The 13,916-nt window shown below is 36.2% G+C and overlaps 1 protein-coding gene across 8 annotated transcripts in view; it reads left to right on the top strand.

Annotated features, from left to right (window-relative positions):
* Positions 1–13,916, top strand: part of LRBA (LPS responsive beige-like anchor protein) — a 768,738-nt gene that overhangs the window by 70,429 nt on the left and 684,393 nt on the right. For all 8 annotated transcript variants that reach the window (XR_012435154.1, XR_010586615.2, XM_015450901.3 and 5 more), the window contains exons 3-4: positions 7,649–7,880; positions 8,099–8,199. Coding sequence is in view for 6 of the 8 variants with exons in the window: in XM_015450901.3 (XP_015306387.2) it covers positions 7,649–7,880; positions 8,099–8,199 (333 nt within the window). In the remaining 2 variants the exon portion in view is untranslated. The remainder of the gene's footprint in view (positions 1–7,648; positions 7,881–8,098; positions 8,200–13,916) is intronic.

Genomic DNA, 13,916 nt, shown 5'->3' with positions numbered 1-13,916 from the left:
TTTTTGTGTTTTTCTGCTACCTTTCTGAATCACTGCAATTCTTTTCCACAAGAAGTTTTTCTTGTGTCTGAAGATTCTGTCACTCCTTAATTTTACATTCTTCTATGTGGATTCTTTCAAATTATCTTCCAGAGAATACTGGTGTTCTTGAACCTGGACCAGACCTTTCTACTGCGAAATTGATTATAAAAATTATCTTTACCAAATTTACAGGTTGAAGTTCATGGAATTAATTTTCTCAGTTTTGAATTTTTCTTCTTAATTTTTCTTAATCATTGGCATCTGCTGCTGATTGTTATTACCCACATTTAATAAAAGATTTTCTTGAGTTAACACAATTCTATGTTTAATTAGTATTATCATATTGCTTTCTGGAAATATTTCAACAGGAGTGTATGAAAGTATTTGTTTAGTCTTGTTCTCACCTACTTTGAGCTTTAATAATTTCAAACAAAGTGAAATTTATTTAGTATTTTTTTTTTTGCATGTGTCATTTGGATTTTTTTGTGAATTGACTGTTCATGTCTTCCTAAAAATTTTTTTCACCAAATTGAAAATACTTTATTTCTGTACCACTTTTTATTTCTACAGCTTAATGATTTTTGTGTTCTTTGAGAATTTCTTATATTTTATGGCTTCTAATTTAACTTTTGATGTCTTAAGTTATCTGGAATTTATTTTGGCATATATCGTAAGATAAGGATTCAGTCTTAATTTTTTAAAATGAAAATTTCATAGCTCTATTTAATGCTTCAGATGACACTCTAATTCTGTATTGAATTTATTTGTATCAACCTTTTATTTTAATTAGATTGTTTTCTGTCTAGTACTATACAGTTTTAATAATTATGTTATACCATTTGTTTGATGATTCTAGTATTCTTTTTGTATAGAATTTCCCTTCACTTTTTTCATATATTTAATTCCCAAATAGAAATTAGAACCACTATAAGTTTCAGGAAACAAAATCATATTGGAATTTTAATGGTAATGTGCTGAATTTATAGATTAATTTGTGAAAAGTTAACAACTTGAACTGATTTAATATGCCCATCCAGAAACAAGTCTGTTCATTTATCAGAAGTGGAAAAAAAATTTTTTCCTTTCAAGTCATGTGTATGTTTTAATTCACTCCTAGATACTTTTACACTTATGGTTGGTATCAGAAATGTTGTTTTAACACTCCGTTGTATTTTCTATTAGATATTGTAGGTATTTAGGAAAACTTATGAATGTTATATATTTTATATTCATACAAAAATGACATTTTGTACTGAAGTTACTACTTGGTGTCATTCCTATATGTTTTCATGGAGAAAGAGATTTCCAGTTTAGAAACTGGAAGTCTAGTATGTTCTTTTCTTTCTTTTTTTTTTTTTGTGTGAGATGGTCTTGCTTTGTCACCCAGACTGGAGTGCCATGGGTCAGTCTCAACTTACTGCAACCTCCGCCTCCTGGGTTCAAGCGATTCTCCTGCCTCAGCCTCCTGAGTAGCTGGAACCACAGGCATGGAACACCACGCCTGGCTAGTTTCTGTATTTTTAATGGAGCTGGGGTTTCACCATGTTGTCTAGGCTGGTCTCGAACTGCTGACCTCAGGTGATCCACCCACCTTGGCCTCCCAAAGTGCTGGGATTACAGGTGTGAGCCACCGCACCCAGCCATTTTCTAAATAAGCAATTAAAAAAGATTTCTGTAGGATATAAGACACAGTATTGATTCTTACAAATACGGGTAGGCTATTTCTGTCGTATTGATCACTGTTATACTATTTCCTCAGGGCCTGGCATATTGTAGGCATTCAGTAAAAGAGTGTTGAATGAGTTTATAAATTTATTATATATTAGAGGTTTGTATTTTGTGATTGTTTTCTGTAGATGTGTTGTATCTCTTATTTTTTTTAATTAACGTATGTTCTATGAAGGCCATTATTTAGCCAGTGTGCCTCAATATGTAAGTATGAGATTTTTACAGCTTGAGCCCATCTTGACAGGTGTCATATGTGTTCTGATTGCATGATGCCTGCACTGTGCCAGTTGTTAAATATTTGAATAATGCCTCTGCAATGTCATTGTTATATTGTGCTGAATTATTTTTGACTCAGTGAGTAATTTGTTAGAAATAGGTTACTTGAGAAATCCCAAACTTTTGTATTCATATCATTTGTATTTATGATGATTTCATAAGCTCTGCAGCTCGCATCAGTGGTGTTTTGTGCATTTGCTTTTTTTTTTTTTTTGAGACAGGGTCTCGCCCTGTCGCCCAGGCTGGAGTGCAGTGGCACAATCTTGGGTTGCTGCAACCTCTGCCTCTCGGACTCAAGCCATCCTTCCACCTTAGCCTCCAAGCAGCTGGGACTATAGGCATATGCCACCACACCCAGCTAATTTTTTGTTTTATTTTTGGTAGAGTTGGGGTCTTGCCATGTTGGTTCAAGACCCCAGGCTGGTCTTGAACTCTAAGTGCAACTGATCTGCTCTCTCGGTTTCCCAAAGTGCTGGGATTACAGGCATAAGCCACCATGCCTGGCTGCATTGGCTTCTTTTTAAATTGTTTTTTTGAAATAAGTAATATGTGTTCATGGCACAAAATTCAAATTGTTCAAAAGTGTATGTACTAAAATCTTTTTTTTTTGCCTTCTATGCAATAGATCTTTTCCAGAGACAATCAATATTTAGTTCATTCTTAGACATATTTAGCACATGCGTAGGTCTATGTGTAAACGATTTACACTCAAATCGTAGCCTACTGTTCACAGTTTTCTCCACCTTAATTTTCTCACTTAAAGTATCTTAGAGATCTTTTCCTATCATATGGAGTGGCCTCATTCTTTTCTGTATGTACATCATATTTCATTATATAGTTATGTGCAACTTCATTAACTTTTTTTTTTTTTTTTGAGACAGAGTCTTACTCTGTTGCCCAGGCGACTCACTGCAACCTCCACCTCCTGGGATCAAGCAATTCTTGTGCCTCAGCCTCCCAAGTAGTTGGGATTACAGGCATGTGCCTCCATGCCTGGCTAATTTTTGTATTTTTAGTAGAGGTGGGGTTTCACCATGTTGGCCAGGCTGGTCTTGAGCTCCTGACCTCAAGTGATCCACCCACCTTGACTTTCCAGAGTGCTGGGATTACAGGTGTGATTCATCACGCCAGGCCGTCATTAACCTTTATCTTGTAATTTTTAAAAATTCAATACAATGAAGTTCTTGTATCTAACATCATGATCTAAATGTGTCTATAATATAAATTTCTAGCTGTTTGATTGATGTTTGAAAAATAAAAATTTTTGATAGATATTACCAAATTGCTGTTTTTTTGTTTATCTTTTTTTTTTTTTTTTTTTTGAGACATTGTCTCACTGTGTCACCCAGTATAGAGTGCAGTGATGCAGTCTTGGCTCACTGCAACCTCTGCCTCCTGGGTTCAAGCGATTCTTGTGCCTCAGCCTTCCAAGTAGATGGGGCTACAGGCGCCTGCCACCACACCTGGCTAATTTTTGTATTTTTAGTAGAGACGGGGTTTTGCTATGTTGCCCAGGCTTGTCTTGAGCTCCTGTGCTCAAGGGATCCACTTGCCTCGGCCTCCCAAAGTGCTGGGATTACAGGTGTGCGCCATCGTACCCAGCCCCAAATTGCTCTTAATAAGTCCTATTGTACCTGTTTCCTCAACAACAGTGATGTATGACAGTACCTGTTTCCTCATGTTCTTGCACATACTATGTATTATTTTTATATGTTGTTAGAGATTTGGAATTTGTCAAATATGTAAAACTGGTATATTAGTGTAGTTTTAATATTCATTCATTTTGTAAGCAAAGTTGGGTTTCATGTTTTAGTGCCACTTTTATTTCCCTTTTTGTTCATTGCCTTTGCCTAAATTTTCTTTTCTTTCTTTCTTTTTTTTTTTAGCACCCTAGTTCCCACAAGCAGATAAATTTTCTTTTAAAAAATGTTTTTCAGGAAGCTATTTGTACTTATGTAATGATGTGGGTTGAAATGATTTTTCTAAGTGTTTTCTTTTTGATTTTATGTTTTTTTGCATATAGAATTTCTAATTATTATATAGTTAAATATGTTAATAGGAAGTCCAGAAGTCTTAAAAACTCTTAGTTAGAAAAATGTTTACCACTTGAAGTGATAAAATGTTTTTTTGTATTATTTCATTCAGTGCTTTTATTTAATTATTTTTTATTTTTAGAAACATGTCCTGCTCTGTCACCTAGGCTAGAGTTCAGTGGCGTGATCATAGCTCACTGTAGCCTTGAAGTCCTGGACTCACAAGACTCTCCCACCTTGGCCTCCCAGAAGTGCCGGGATTACAGGCATGAGCCACCACACCTAACCCATTTAGTGCTTTTATGACTTTTATTTTAGACTCATTTTATGACTTCCGTTTTACATTTAAATCTTAGACTCATTTGGAATTTTTTTTATGGTATGAGGGATGGATTGATTGATTCCCCCCCCCCCCCCAGATATTTGAATATAGCTGTCCCTAAACTTTTTTTTTTTTTTGAGGCAGAGTCTTGCACTGTCATCCAGGCTGGAGTGCAGTAGTGTGATCATAGCTCACTGTAGTTTTGAACTCCTGGGCTCAAACAATCTTCCCACCTCAGCCTCCGGAGTAGTAGGGCTACAGGTACCCACCACCATGCCCGGGTATTTTTTTTTTTTTTTTGATTATGGAGACAGAGTCTGGCTGTGTTGCCAGACTGGTCTCAAATTCTAGGTCTCAAGTGATCCTCCTGTCTTAGCCTCCCAAAGTTTTGGGATTTTAGGTGTGAACCACCTTGCCCAGCCACTAATCTTTTGATTAAATGATCTTTGTTCTATTTAGATGTCACTTTTATCATATAATATAGCTATGTAATTATAAAATTATAAAATTTATAATAACAATAACCACCACCACCAGCCAGGCATTGTTAGTAATAAGCACCTTATTCGTATAAGTACCTTTTTTTAAACATTTTTTTTTTTTTTTGAGACGGAGTCTCGCTCTGTCGCCCAGGCTGGAGTGCAGTGGCCAGATCTCAGCTCACTGCAAGTTCTGCCTCCCGGGTTTACGCCGTTCTCCTGCCTCAGCCTCCCAAGTAGCTGGGACTATAGGCGCCCGCCACCTCGCCTGGCTAGTTTTTTGTATTTTTTAGTAGAGACGGGGTTTCACCGTGTTAGCCAGGATGGTCTTGATCTCCTGACCTCATGCCTGCTGCCTCGGCCTCCCAAAGTGCTGGGATTACAGGCTTGAGCCACCACGCCCGGCCTTTTTTAAACATTTTTATGAGTGATGTCTGTAGATTGGTTAATGGTATTGTAAATGTTAATTTCCTGGTTTAAATGATTATACTATGATTATGTAATATATATACATTGGGGAAGCTGAATGAAGAGTATAAAGGAATTCTGTACTTTTTTTGAATGCTTGAAATTATTTCAGAATAAAAAGTTACAGACAAGGAAATAATACAAACAAAACCAAAACAGCTATATTAAAGTTCTTATTTGAATTATGTATTTTAAAAATTTACAAGCAATATGTTTATGGACAATATAATCTAATTCAACCAGTTTAAGTAGAATGGAATATTTCATAGTATAATGGATAGCTTATAGCATTTATCCAGGAGAACTAGGTAACCAGGCACGTATACTTTTAAGCTAGGGCCATGTAACTAGGAGAATTGACTCCATGACAAGGAGAGACTGTTTTAGTAGAATCCCAGCTATCATCTCCTAACACTGCGTGGTAGTGATAATACAAAGCATTGTACACTGAAATCTCTGCCAGAGCTTTCTGAGAAAGATGAAATGTCTTCATCACTGTGCTTGCCAGGAGTTCTTGTCTCTCTGCGTGCAAGTACTGATCCTCACATAGTTCATTTCCATTTTTTTCAGTCTCATGCCTGTCTTTATTTTTGTTGAAAACCTGGGATACATGTTGTTGATCCTGCTGAAAGGAATTTTAATTTATTTCCTAGTTTTGAACCTTCCTTGCTTTCCTGGACTAAACTCTACTTGGTCATGTCTGTTTTATTTATAAGCCATTGGATTTTTTTTTTTTTTTTTTTTTTTAAGACGGAGTCTTGGTCTGTTGCCCAGACTGAAGCTCAATGGCGTGATCTCGGCTCATTGCAATCTCTGTCTCCCAGGTTTAAGTGATTCTCCTGCCTCAGCCTCCCAAGTAACTGGGACTACAGGCACATGCCACCATGCCTGGCTAAGTTTTTGTATTTTTTTTTTCTTTTTTTTGAGACGGAGTCTCACTCTGTTGCCCGGGCTGGAGTGCAGTGGCATGATCTCAGCTCACTGCAATCTCCGCTGCTCGGGTTCAAGTGATTCTCCTGGCTTCAGCCTCCTAAGTAGCTGGGATTACAGGCGCATGCTACCACGTCTGGCTAATTTTTGTTTTTTTCAGTAGAGACGGGGTTTCACCATGTTGGCCAGACTGGTCTTGAACTCCTGACCTCAGGTGATTTGCCTGCCTTGGCCTCCCAAAGTACTGGGATTACAGGTATGAGCCACTGCGCCTGGCCATTTTTTGTAGTTTTTTAGTAGAGACGGGGTTTCACGGTGTTAGCCAGGATGATCTTGATCTCCTGACCTGGTGCTCCGTGCGCCTTGGCCTCCCAAAGTGCTGGAATTACAGGCATGAGCCACCACTCCCTGCCGGATTTGTTTTTTAAAGTTCACTTTCTTCTTGCATACCTTTTGGGTATGCAGTTTAGAAATGCGTAATGAAAAACCGAGAAGTATTCAGAAAGAAAAAAGTGTAGGTGAATCATGTGTGTAACTATTTCTGACAGAGATCTTTAAAAAATCTAGTTGATTGTATTATCGTATACCTTAAATGTAGGTATTTTTAAATTTAAAAAATTTATTTAAAAAATCTAGTTAAGTGAGATAACTCTACAAAGGTAATTCCAAAAGTATTTTAATTCCTTTACGTAATTAGGATTTATTTAAAATGTACAAACCTTTCCTTTGTGTGGGGAGGCTGTGGATGAGATGACAAGGCCGGTATAGCTATAGCGTTCTCATAGTAATATCAGTGAAATACATTTTCTTGATTACTGTCTTTGGATGTGTGACTAATTATATGTAAGTTATACTGATTATTGACAGAAAAGAAGAGAGGTAAAATGAATAGGCTTAATAAACCAAAAATTTGACTAATATAAACTCCAATGTGTGACCATTCTGAGCCTTTTTCAGCTTTTCAGTTTTACCATGAGCTCATTTCTTGTTTGGTTAACAAAGGACCTTTAGATTATTCAGTGTAGTTCACAGATTTGATACTTCATAAACGAAATACTGAATGAGAAGCAATTGTAGAACTGATTTAGATCCTTATTGGTAACAGGTTAGTAGATAGCAATTTACCTAAGACATCCTATATTTGTTTTTGTTGAAAAATATTTTTATGTTTATATTCTCTTACTTGACTTTACTGTCTAAATTTGGAGATTACTTCAGAAACTTCAGTTTTTTGAGCTGTGTGTGTGTGTGTGTTTTTTTTTTTTTTTTTTTTAATGAACATTTTGTTTTGGAGGAAGAATGTAAGTAGTTATTGTTAATCTAATGTTTAGGAACCTGCTGTAGTGATATTGAGGATACTAATGCTTTTACTTTTTTTTTTCCCTTGGAAGTTGGTAGGAGGACAGTTTGATTTGGAAATGAATTTCATTATCCAAGAAGGTGAGAGTATCAACTGCATGGTGGACCTACTGGAAAAATGTGACATTACTTGCCAAGCAGAAGTCTGGAGCATGTTTACAGCTATTCTGAAGAAAAGCATACGGAATCTTCAAGTCTGCACTGAAGTAGGCCTTGTTGAAAAAGTGCTTGGGAAAATTGAAAAAGTTGACAATATGATAGCAGGTATGATTTTTTTCTATAGTACAATGTATGCAAAGAAATAAAGTTTAATTTTTAAATACATATTTTTCTTATTCCATTTAGCAATATTTAAGAAATATTTGAGCATGTACCATGCACCTAGAACTTTAGTGTCCAAGCCCTTAAATAAGCACTGTTTATTTTAAATATTCTAGAAATATAACTAGCTGAGTTATTTTACTGTTTTCTTTTGTTTCCAGATCTTTTAGTTGACATGTTGGGAGTGCTGGCTAGCTATAATTTGACAGTTCGTGAGCTAAAGCTTTTCTTCAGTAAACTTCAAGGAGATAAAGGACAATGGGTAAAAAAACTTAAGTACTCTTTGATATTTTAAAGTATCCCCCTCCCAAACACATTAGTAGCTTGTAAAGTAACTGATATTATTATACATGGGATAATTGTCAAATTGAATAGATTAATTAAAATAGCATTGAGATCCCTATGGCTACTTTTGCCATACTTGGACCCTAAAAGTATGCACTAAGATAATGGTGTTTCAGGCAAACTGATAATTTAATTCTTCTTCCAATTGTTGTTCTTTAAATGTACATTCAATATTTATTAGAAAGGAAGATAAATGTAGAGAAAGAAAAGTATTAGGTAATAGTACATACCTTTTCTTCTTTTTGATCTAGTTTTATCTGAGTCCCTTAAACTTGAGTAACTCACTCTGTGAACAAAACCTCTGCAGTTAATTGGATCTACCCTCTTGAGATGCAACTTAGGAGTCATTTGCAATGGGTAGTGTTGGGGGTGAACTTATTTTGAACCCCAGGTGCCTTATCAAACTGTTTCTTCAACCATATAGTTATCTGTCCTGTTGAGGAGGAGTAGTAAATATTTTCTCCATTTTTGTTGCATTTCCAGGCTTATTTTAGTGCCCTTTACATTGCCCACAGCAACAGCTCAGTCAGCTGATCCTTAATCTAGCTTTTATTAAATGTATCTAAAATTGTGCCCTATAATTACTCTTTTTCGTTATGTTAAAATTTAGATTCTTTAGCATATTTCTCTCAAACTCCAGTTTAATGTGTTTAATGTTAGAGTTTTATTACTGATTGTCATTGAATTTGATTATATTTCTGGTTCTAGCTTATCTTGTGTTCATAGAGTTTTTGCATCTGTGAGTGTGTAAGGCAATTGTCATAAAATTTGGAAACATTTTAGTCATTGTTTCTTCAAATACTGTCTTCTTGTCCCCCCTTCCCATCTTTTCTGGGACTCCAATTACAGATATACTAGACCTCTTGATATTGTCTCACAGGTTACTGAGATCTGTCAACTCTTTTTTTAGTGTTTTTGTGCTTTATTTTAAATTGTTTTTATTGCTCTAGTTTCAAGTTAACTGATCTTTTCTTCGCAGTGTGTTAATTCCATCCACTGAAATTTCAGATAGTGTATTTTTCTTTCTGTAAATTCTTTTTTTTTTTTTCTGAGATGGAGTCTTGCTCTGTTGCCAGGCTAGAGTGCAGTGGTGTGATCTTAGCTCACTGCAACCTCCACCTCCTGGGTTCAAGTGATTCTCCTGCGTCAGCCTCCTGAGTAGCTGGGATTACAGGTGCACGCCACGACACCTGGCTGACTTTTCTATTTTTAGTAGAGACGGGGTTTCACCATGTTGACCAGGATGTTCTTGAACTCCTGACCCTGTGATCCGCCCGTCTTGGCCTCCCAAAGTGCTGGGATTACAGGCGTGAGCCACCGTGCCTGGCCTCTTTCTGTAAATTCTATTTGGTTCTTTTAAATATTTTCCATTTTTTTCCTTATTTAATTCTTTTAAATCCTTGAAAATATTTAGTATATTAATAGTTGCTTTAATGCTCTTATTTTTTCATCCTAGAATGTCATTTTCTAGGTCAGTTTACTCATTGATTTTGCTTCTTTATGTAGGTCACATTTTTCTGCTGCTTATGGCTACTGAATTTCGACAGCATATCAGACAGCAAATTTTATGTTGCTGAGAGCTGGATTTTGTCATATTCCTTTTATGATTGTTAGACTGGTTTTGCAGGCAGATAAGTTATTTGTGGATCAAAGTTATTTGTGGGATCAACTTTATCCTTTAAAACTAGTTTAAAGGTTTTTTTTTTTTTTTTTTCCCAGTAAGGTTTAGAGTGGCTGTTATGCTAGGGCTAGTTTAGCCTTACTATTCAGGCATGTCTCTTACAGAGTCTCTATTGAGTAACTCTTAAGTCGCAGACATAGGACAGGAGGTAGCAAGACTGTGGTCTCTCCAAAGTGTCTAGTAGGGTCTCAACAATTCCTAGCTCTGTATTAGTTTTGGGAATTCTTTAACTTGAAGCTCTTACTATCTTAGCCCCACCATGTTGAGTTTTATCGTAAGCATGATCAGTCTGGCATTAAGCCAAAGAGTCAGTGCAGATTTCTGGGACTTCTCTGTTCAGTTCTTTCCTCCGTAGTATTCTGCTCTGAAACTTCTATCCACTGTGGACTCCACTTTCTTTCCAACTCACTGAGACTTTCAAGTTTTGTTTGGTTTCCCTGTGCAATGATATGGAAATTGACACCAGGTTTAAAGTCATTTTGTTTGTTTTCTCAGGGATCACAGTCTTGAACTACCTCTTCCTCCATACTGAAAACTGTTTTTGTTTGATACATTTTGCCCACTTTTCTAGTTGTTTATGCTAGGTTGGTGCGTCCAGGTCATGTTACTGTGTCGTGTCCAGAAGAGAAAGTATATATTTAATTTTGGTTTTTATTTATATTCACATTATTTATTCTGAATATGTAACATATTTTTATTATATTCATAAGCATAGAAAATTATAGGTAAGAAAATAGCAAATAACATGAACTAATATTTATTTACAGAGGTAGAAACCACACAATCAGGTTAACACAAAATCATTAATAATTAGAGACATTCACATTAAAACAGTATTGATATGTCACCTTCCATCTGTAGTTTCTCAAGAATTTTAAAGTTGGAAAATGGCAAGTATAGTTTGGGATACAGAGTTATTTTATACTTGGTATGCTTTTTGTTAGAATCAACGCTAGTGGAGGCAACCTCAAGATGAGTCTAGTACTACTTAGTCATGTTAATTATACTGTATCCAGTGATTTAGTAATTCACTACTTAGTGCATGTTCCAAGAACTTCTCACATAGATCCATAAAATACACGAGGATGTTCACTGAAGTATTATTTTTGATGGCAGTGAATGTTAACATGGATGGTCATCATTAAGAGAGTGGATTGGTAAAATGTACAAAAGGCACAGAATAGATTGTTCTATAACAGAATCAGTGCATGGAGTAATAGGAATAGATGTAAAATATATAGGAAGAAAGCGATGATAAGTATAAGCACACAAAAAACTTTTTTTTTTTTTTTTTTTTTTTTAAGACAGGGTCTCACTCTCACCCAGACTAGAGTGCAGTGGTGTGATCATGGCTCACTGCATTCTCAGCTTCCTGGGCTCAAGAGATCCTGCCACCTCAGCCTCCGAAGTAGCTGGGACCATGGATGTGCACCACCATGCTGGGCTAATTTTTGCATTTCTTTTAGAGACTGGGTTTCGCCATGTTGTCCAGACTGGTCTCAAACTCCTGAGCTCAAGCAGTCCTCCCAAAGCGCTAGGATTACAGGCGTGAGCCACCACACTCAGCCCCAAAAAACATTTTTGAAGGAATAATCTACATATAAAAGATTAAACATGTTAATATAGCGGCCTATGGGGAGCGAGAGGAGAATGAGAATAGGTTTAGATGATAAAGGGAAAAAATAATGAACTATTTATAAAATGAGAGCAAGGCCTTGCTCAGATATTCATTATATTTATTTAGTTATTTAATATTAGGCATATTATTTCTATCTTTTGCTGTCATAGCAGTGCAGTGAAAAACTCTCTGTATCTAAATCTCTGCCTTTGTGATGATTACTTTAGCATAGATTTTTGCATGTGGAAATAGTGCATTGGTGGACATGAACGTTTTTACAGACTCTTGAAATATGACTACTACATCTTTTTCCTTTCCTCTTTCTTTTTCTTTCTCAGACAGAGTCTTGCTCTGTTACCCAGGTTGGAGTGCAGTGGTGCTATCTCGGCTCCCTGAAACCTCTGCGTCCTAAGTCAAGCACTCCTCCCACCTCAGCCTTCCAAATAGCTGGGACCACAGGCACTTGCCACCATTCTTGGCTAATTTTTGTATTGTTTTGTAGAGATGGAGTTTTGCCATGTTGCCCAGGCTGATCTTAAACCCCTAGGCTCAAGCGATCCCTCCACCTTGGCCTCCGAAAGTGTTGAGATTACAGATGTGAGCCACTGTGCCTGGCCTAAGTTTTTTTCTGAAAGGCTTTCCCAGTACAGTATATACTCCCCCAGCAATGTCTGTCAAGTAAAGTGCTTATCTTAATGTGTTCTTTTGTTGACTGATTTATAGGAAAGGAAATTTGGAGGAATGATGTTTCTAGATGGACATGCTACAATACTGTATTTTTATTTTTAACTGCAAAGTTATTTTTGGTTATTTTACTTTGGAATTTATTTTAAAAAAATCACTGATTGTAGTTACTTGTTATTATGCTTTTATAATTGAGCAGTATGATTAATTGAAAATTTCTTGTTCACTTAAGAATGAAGCTTTCCACTTAATATTTAGGTGAAAGGTAGCCAAACTCTTTTACACAGTTAGTAATTATAATTTATATCATCTATGAAAATAAGATGAAGGCAAACCAGTGATTTCATTTGTAGTTTGACCCTGTTTTGAACTTTTAAACTTTTAACAAGGAGGAATGCCCTGCACTTTTCTTATTTGCTTATAAACAGATTAAAATGACATGGTATGTCTGATTATCTTTTGTTTATCCTTGTAACTGCAAATGAGATTTTTCATTTTTATTGCTGATTGTTTCAGTATTAGAGACTTGTGGACCAAAGAAACATTAATCAAATAAACTCAGCGTTGCAGCTTTTGTATGTATATGCTATGTGTATACATATATTTATATGCTATGCAGTAAAGGTATATTGTAGAACGAAATATGATAGGGAAGTTTAATCCACTCTCAATTTCAAGGAAGGCTACCCTGAGGAAGTGACTGTTAACATGAGCTCTAAAGGCTGGGTAAGGTTGACTTGGTTAAGAGGGGAGTAGAGGAGCCCTTTTGAGAACATTTTAAGCTTAAGGAATAGCTTTTGCTGAGGCCTTGTTGTGGGAAGAAGACTGAGAAAAAAGGATGGAGTGCAGGGAGAAGGGGAGAGTAAGAAGCAAAATGAGGCTAAAGAGGTAGATAAAGTATCTTATAGTCCATGTTAAAGGTTTTGGTCTCTATTTTAATGGTGAAAGTACAGTTTTTTTTTTCTTTGACTTTACGATGGTGTGAAAGTGATATGCATTCCGTATGCTCCTTGACTTAGGATGGGGCTACCTCCAGCTAAACCCATCTTAAGTTGACAGTATTTTGGGTTGAAAACATACTTTCGATTTACATTATTTTCTACTTACTGTGGGTTTATCAGGATGTAACCCTATCATAAGTTGAGGAGCATCTGTATAGTTGTTTAAAAGGATGGACTCTGGAGCAGATTGAGTTCTGATCCTGACCTTGACAGTTATTACCCATATGACTTTGGGAATGTTCCCTGCGTCAGATTCTTTTTCTGTAAACTGGGGATAATAATAATAATACCATCCCATAGGGTGATTATGAGGTTAAAATATTTTAGTGTTTTTGAAGTACCTTTTTTTTGAAATGTTTATTTTTATTTTTTTAATTTTATTTTTCCATAAGTTATTGGGGTATAGGTGGTATTTGATTACATGAGTAAGTTCTTTAGTGGTGAATTTGTGAGATTTTGGTGCACCCATCACTTGAGCAGTATACACCGCACCATATTTGTAGTCTTTTATCTCTCGCCCCCCTCCCACTCTTACCCCAAGTCCCCGAAGTCCATTGTATCTTTTTTATTCCTTTGCGTTCTCACAGCTTCTCCCACGTATCAGTGAGAACATACAATGTTTGGTTTTCCATTCCTAAGTTACTTCACTT

The sequence above is a fragment of the Macaca fascicularis genome, chromosome 5 (assembly GCF_037993035.2).
Source record: "Macaca fascicularis isolate 582-1 chromosome 5, T2T-MFA8v1.1".
Taxonomy (NCBI): Eukaryota; Metazoa; Chordata; class Mammalia; order Primates; family Cercopithecidae; genus Macaca; species Macaca fascicularis.
Note: the sequence above shows the minus strand (reverse complement) of the source record. Positions and strands in the feature narration are given on the sequence as shown.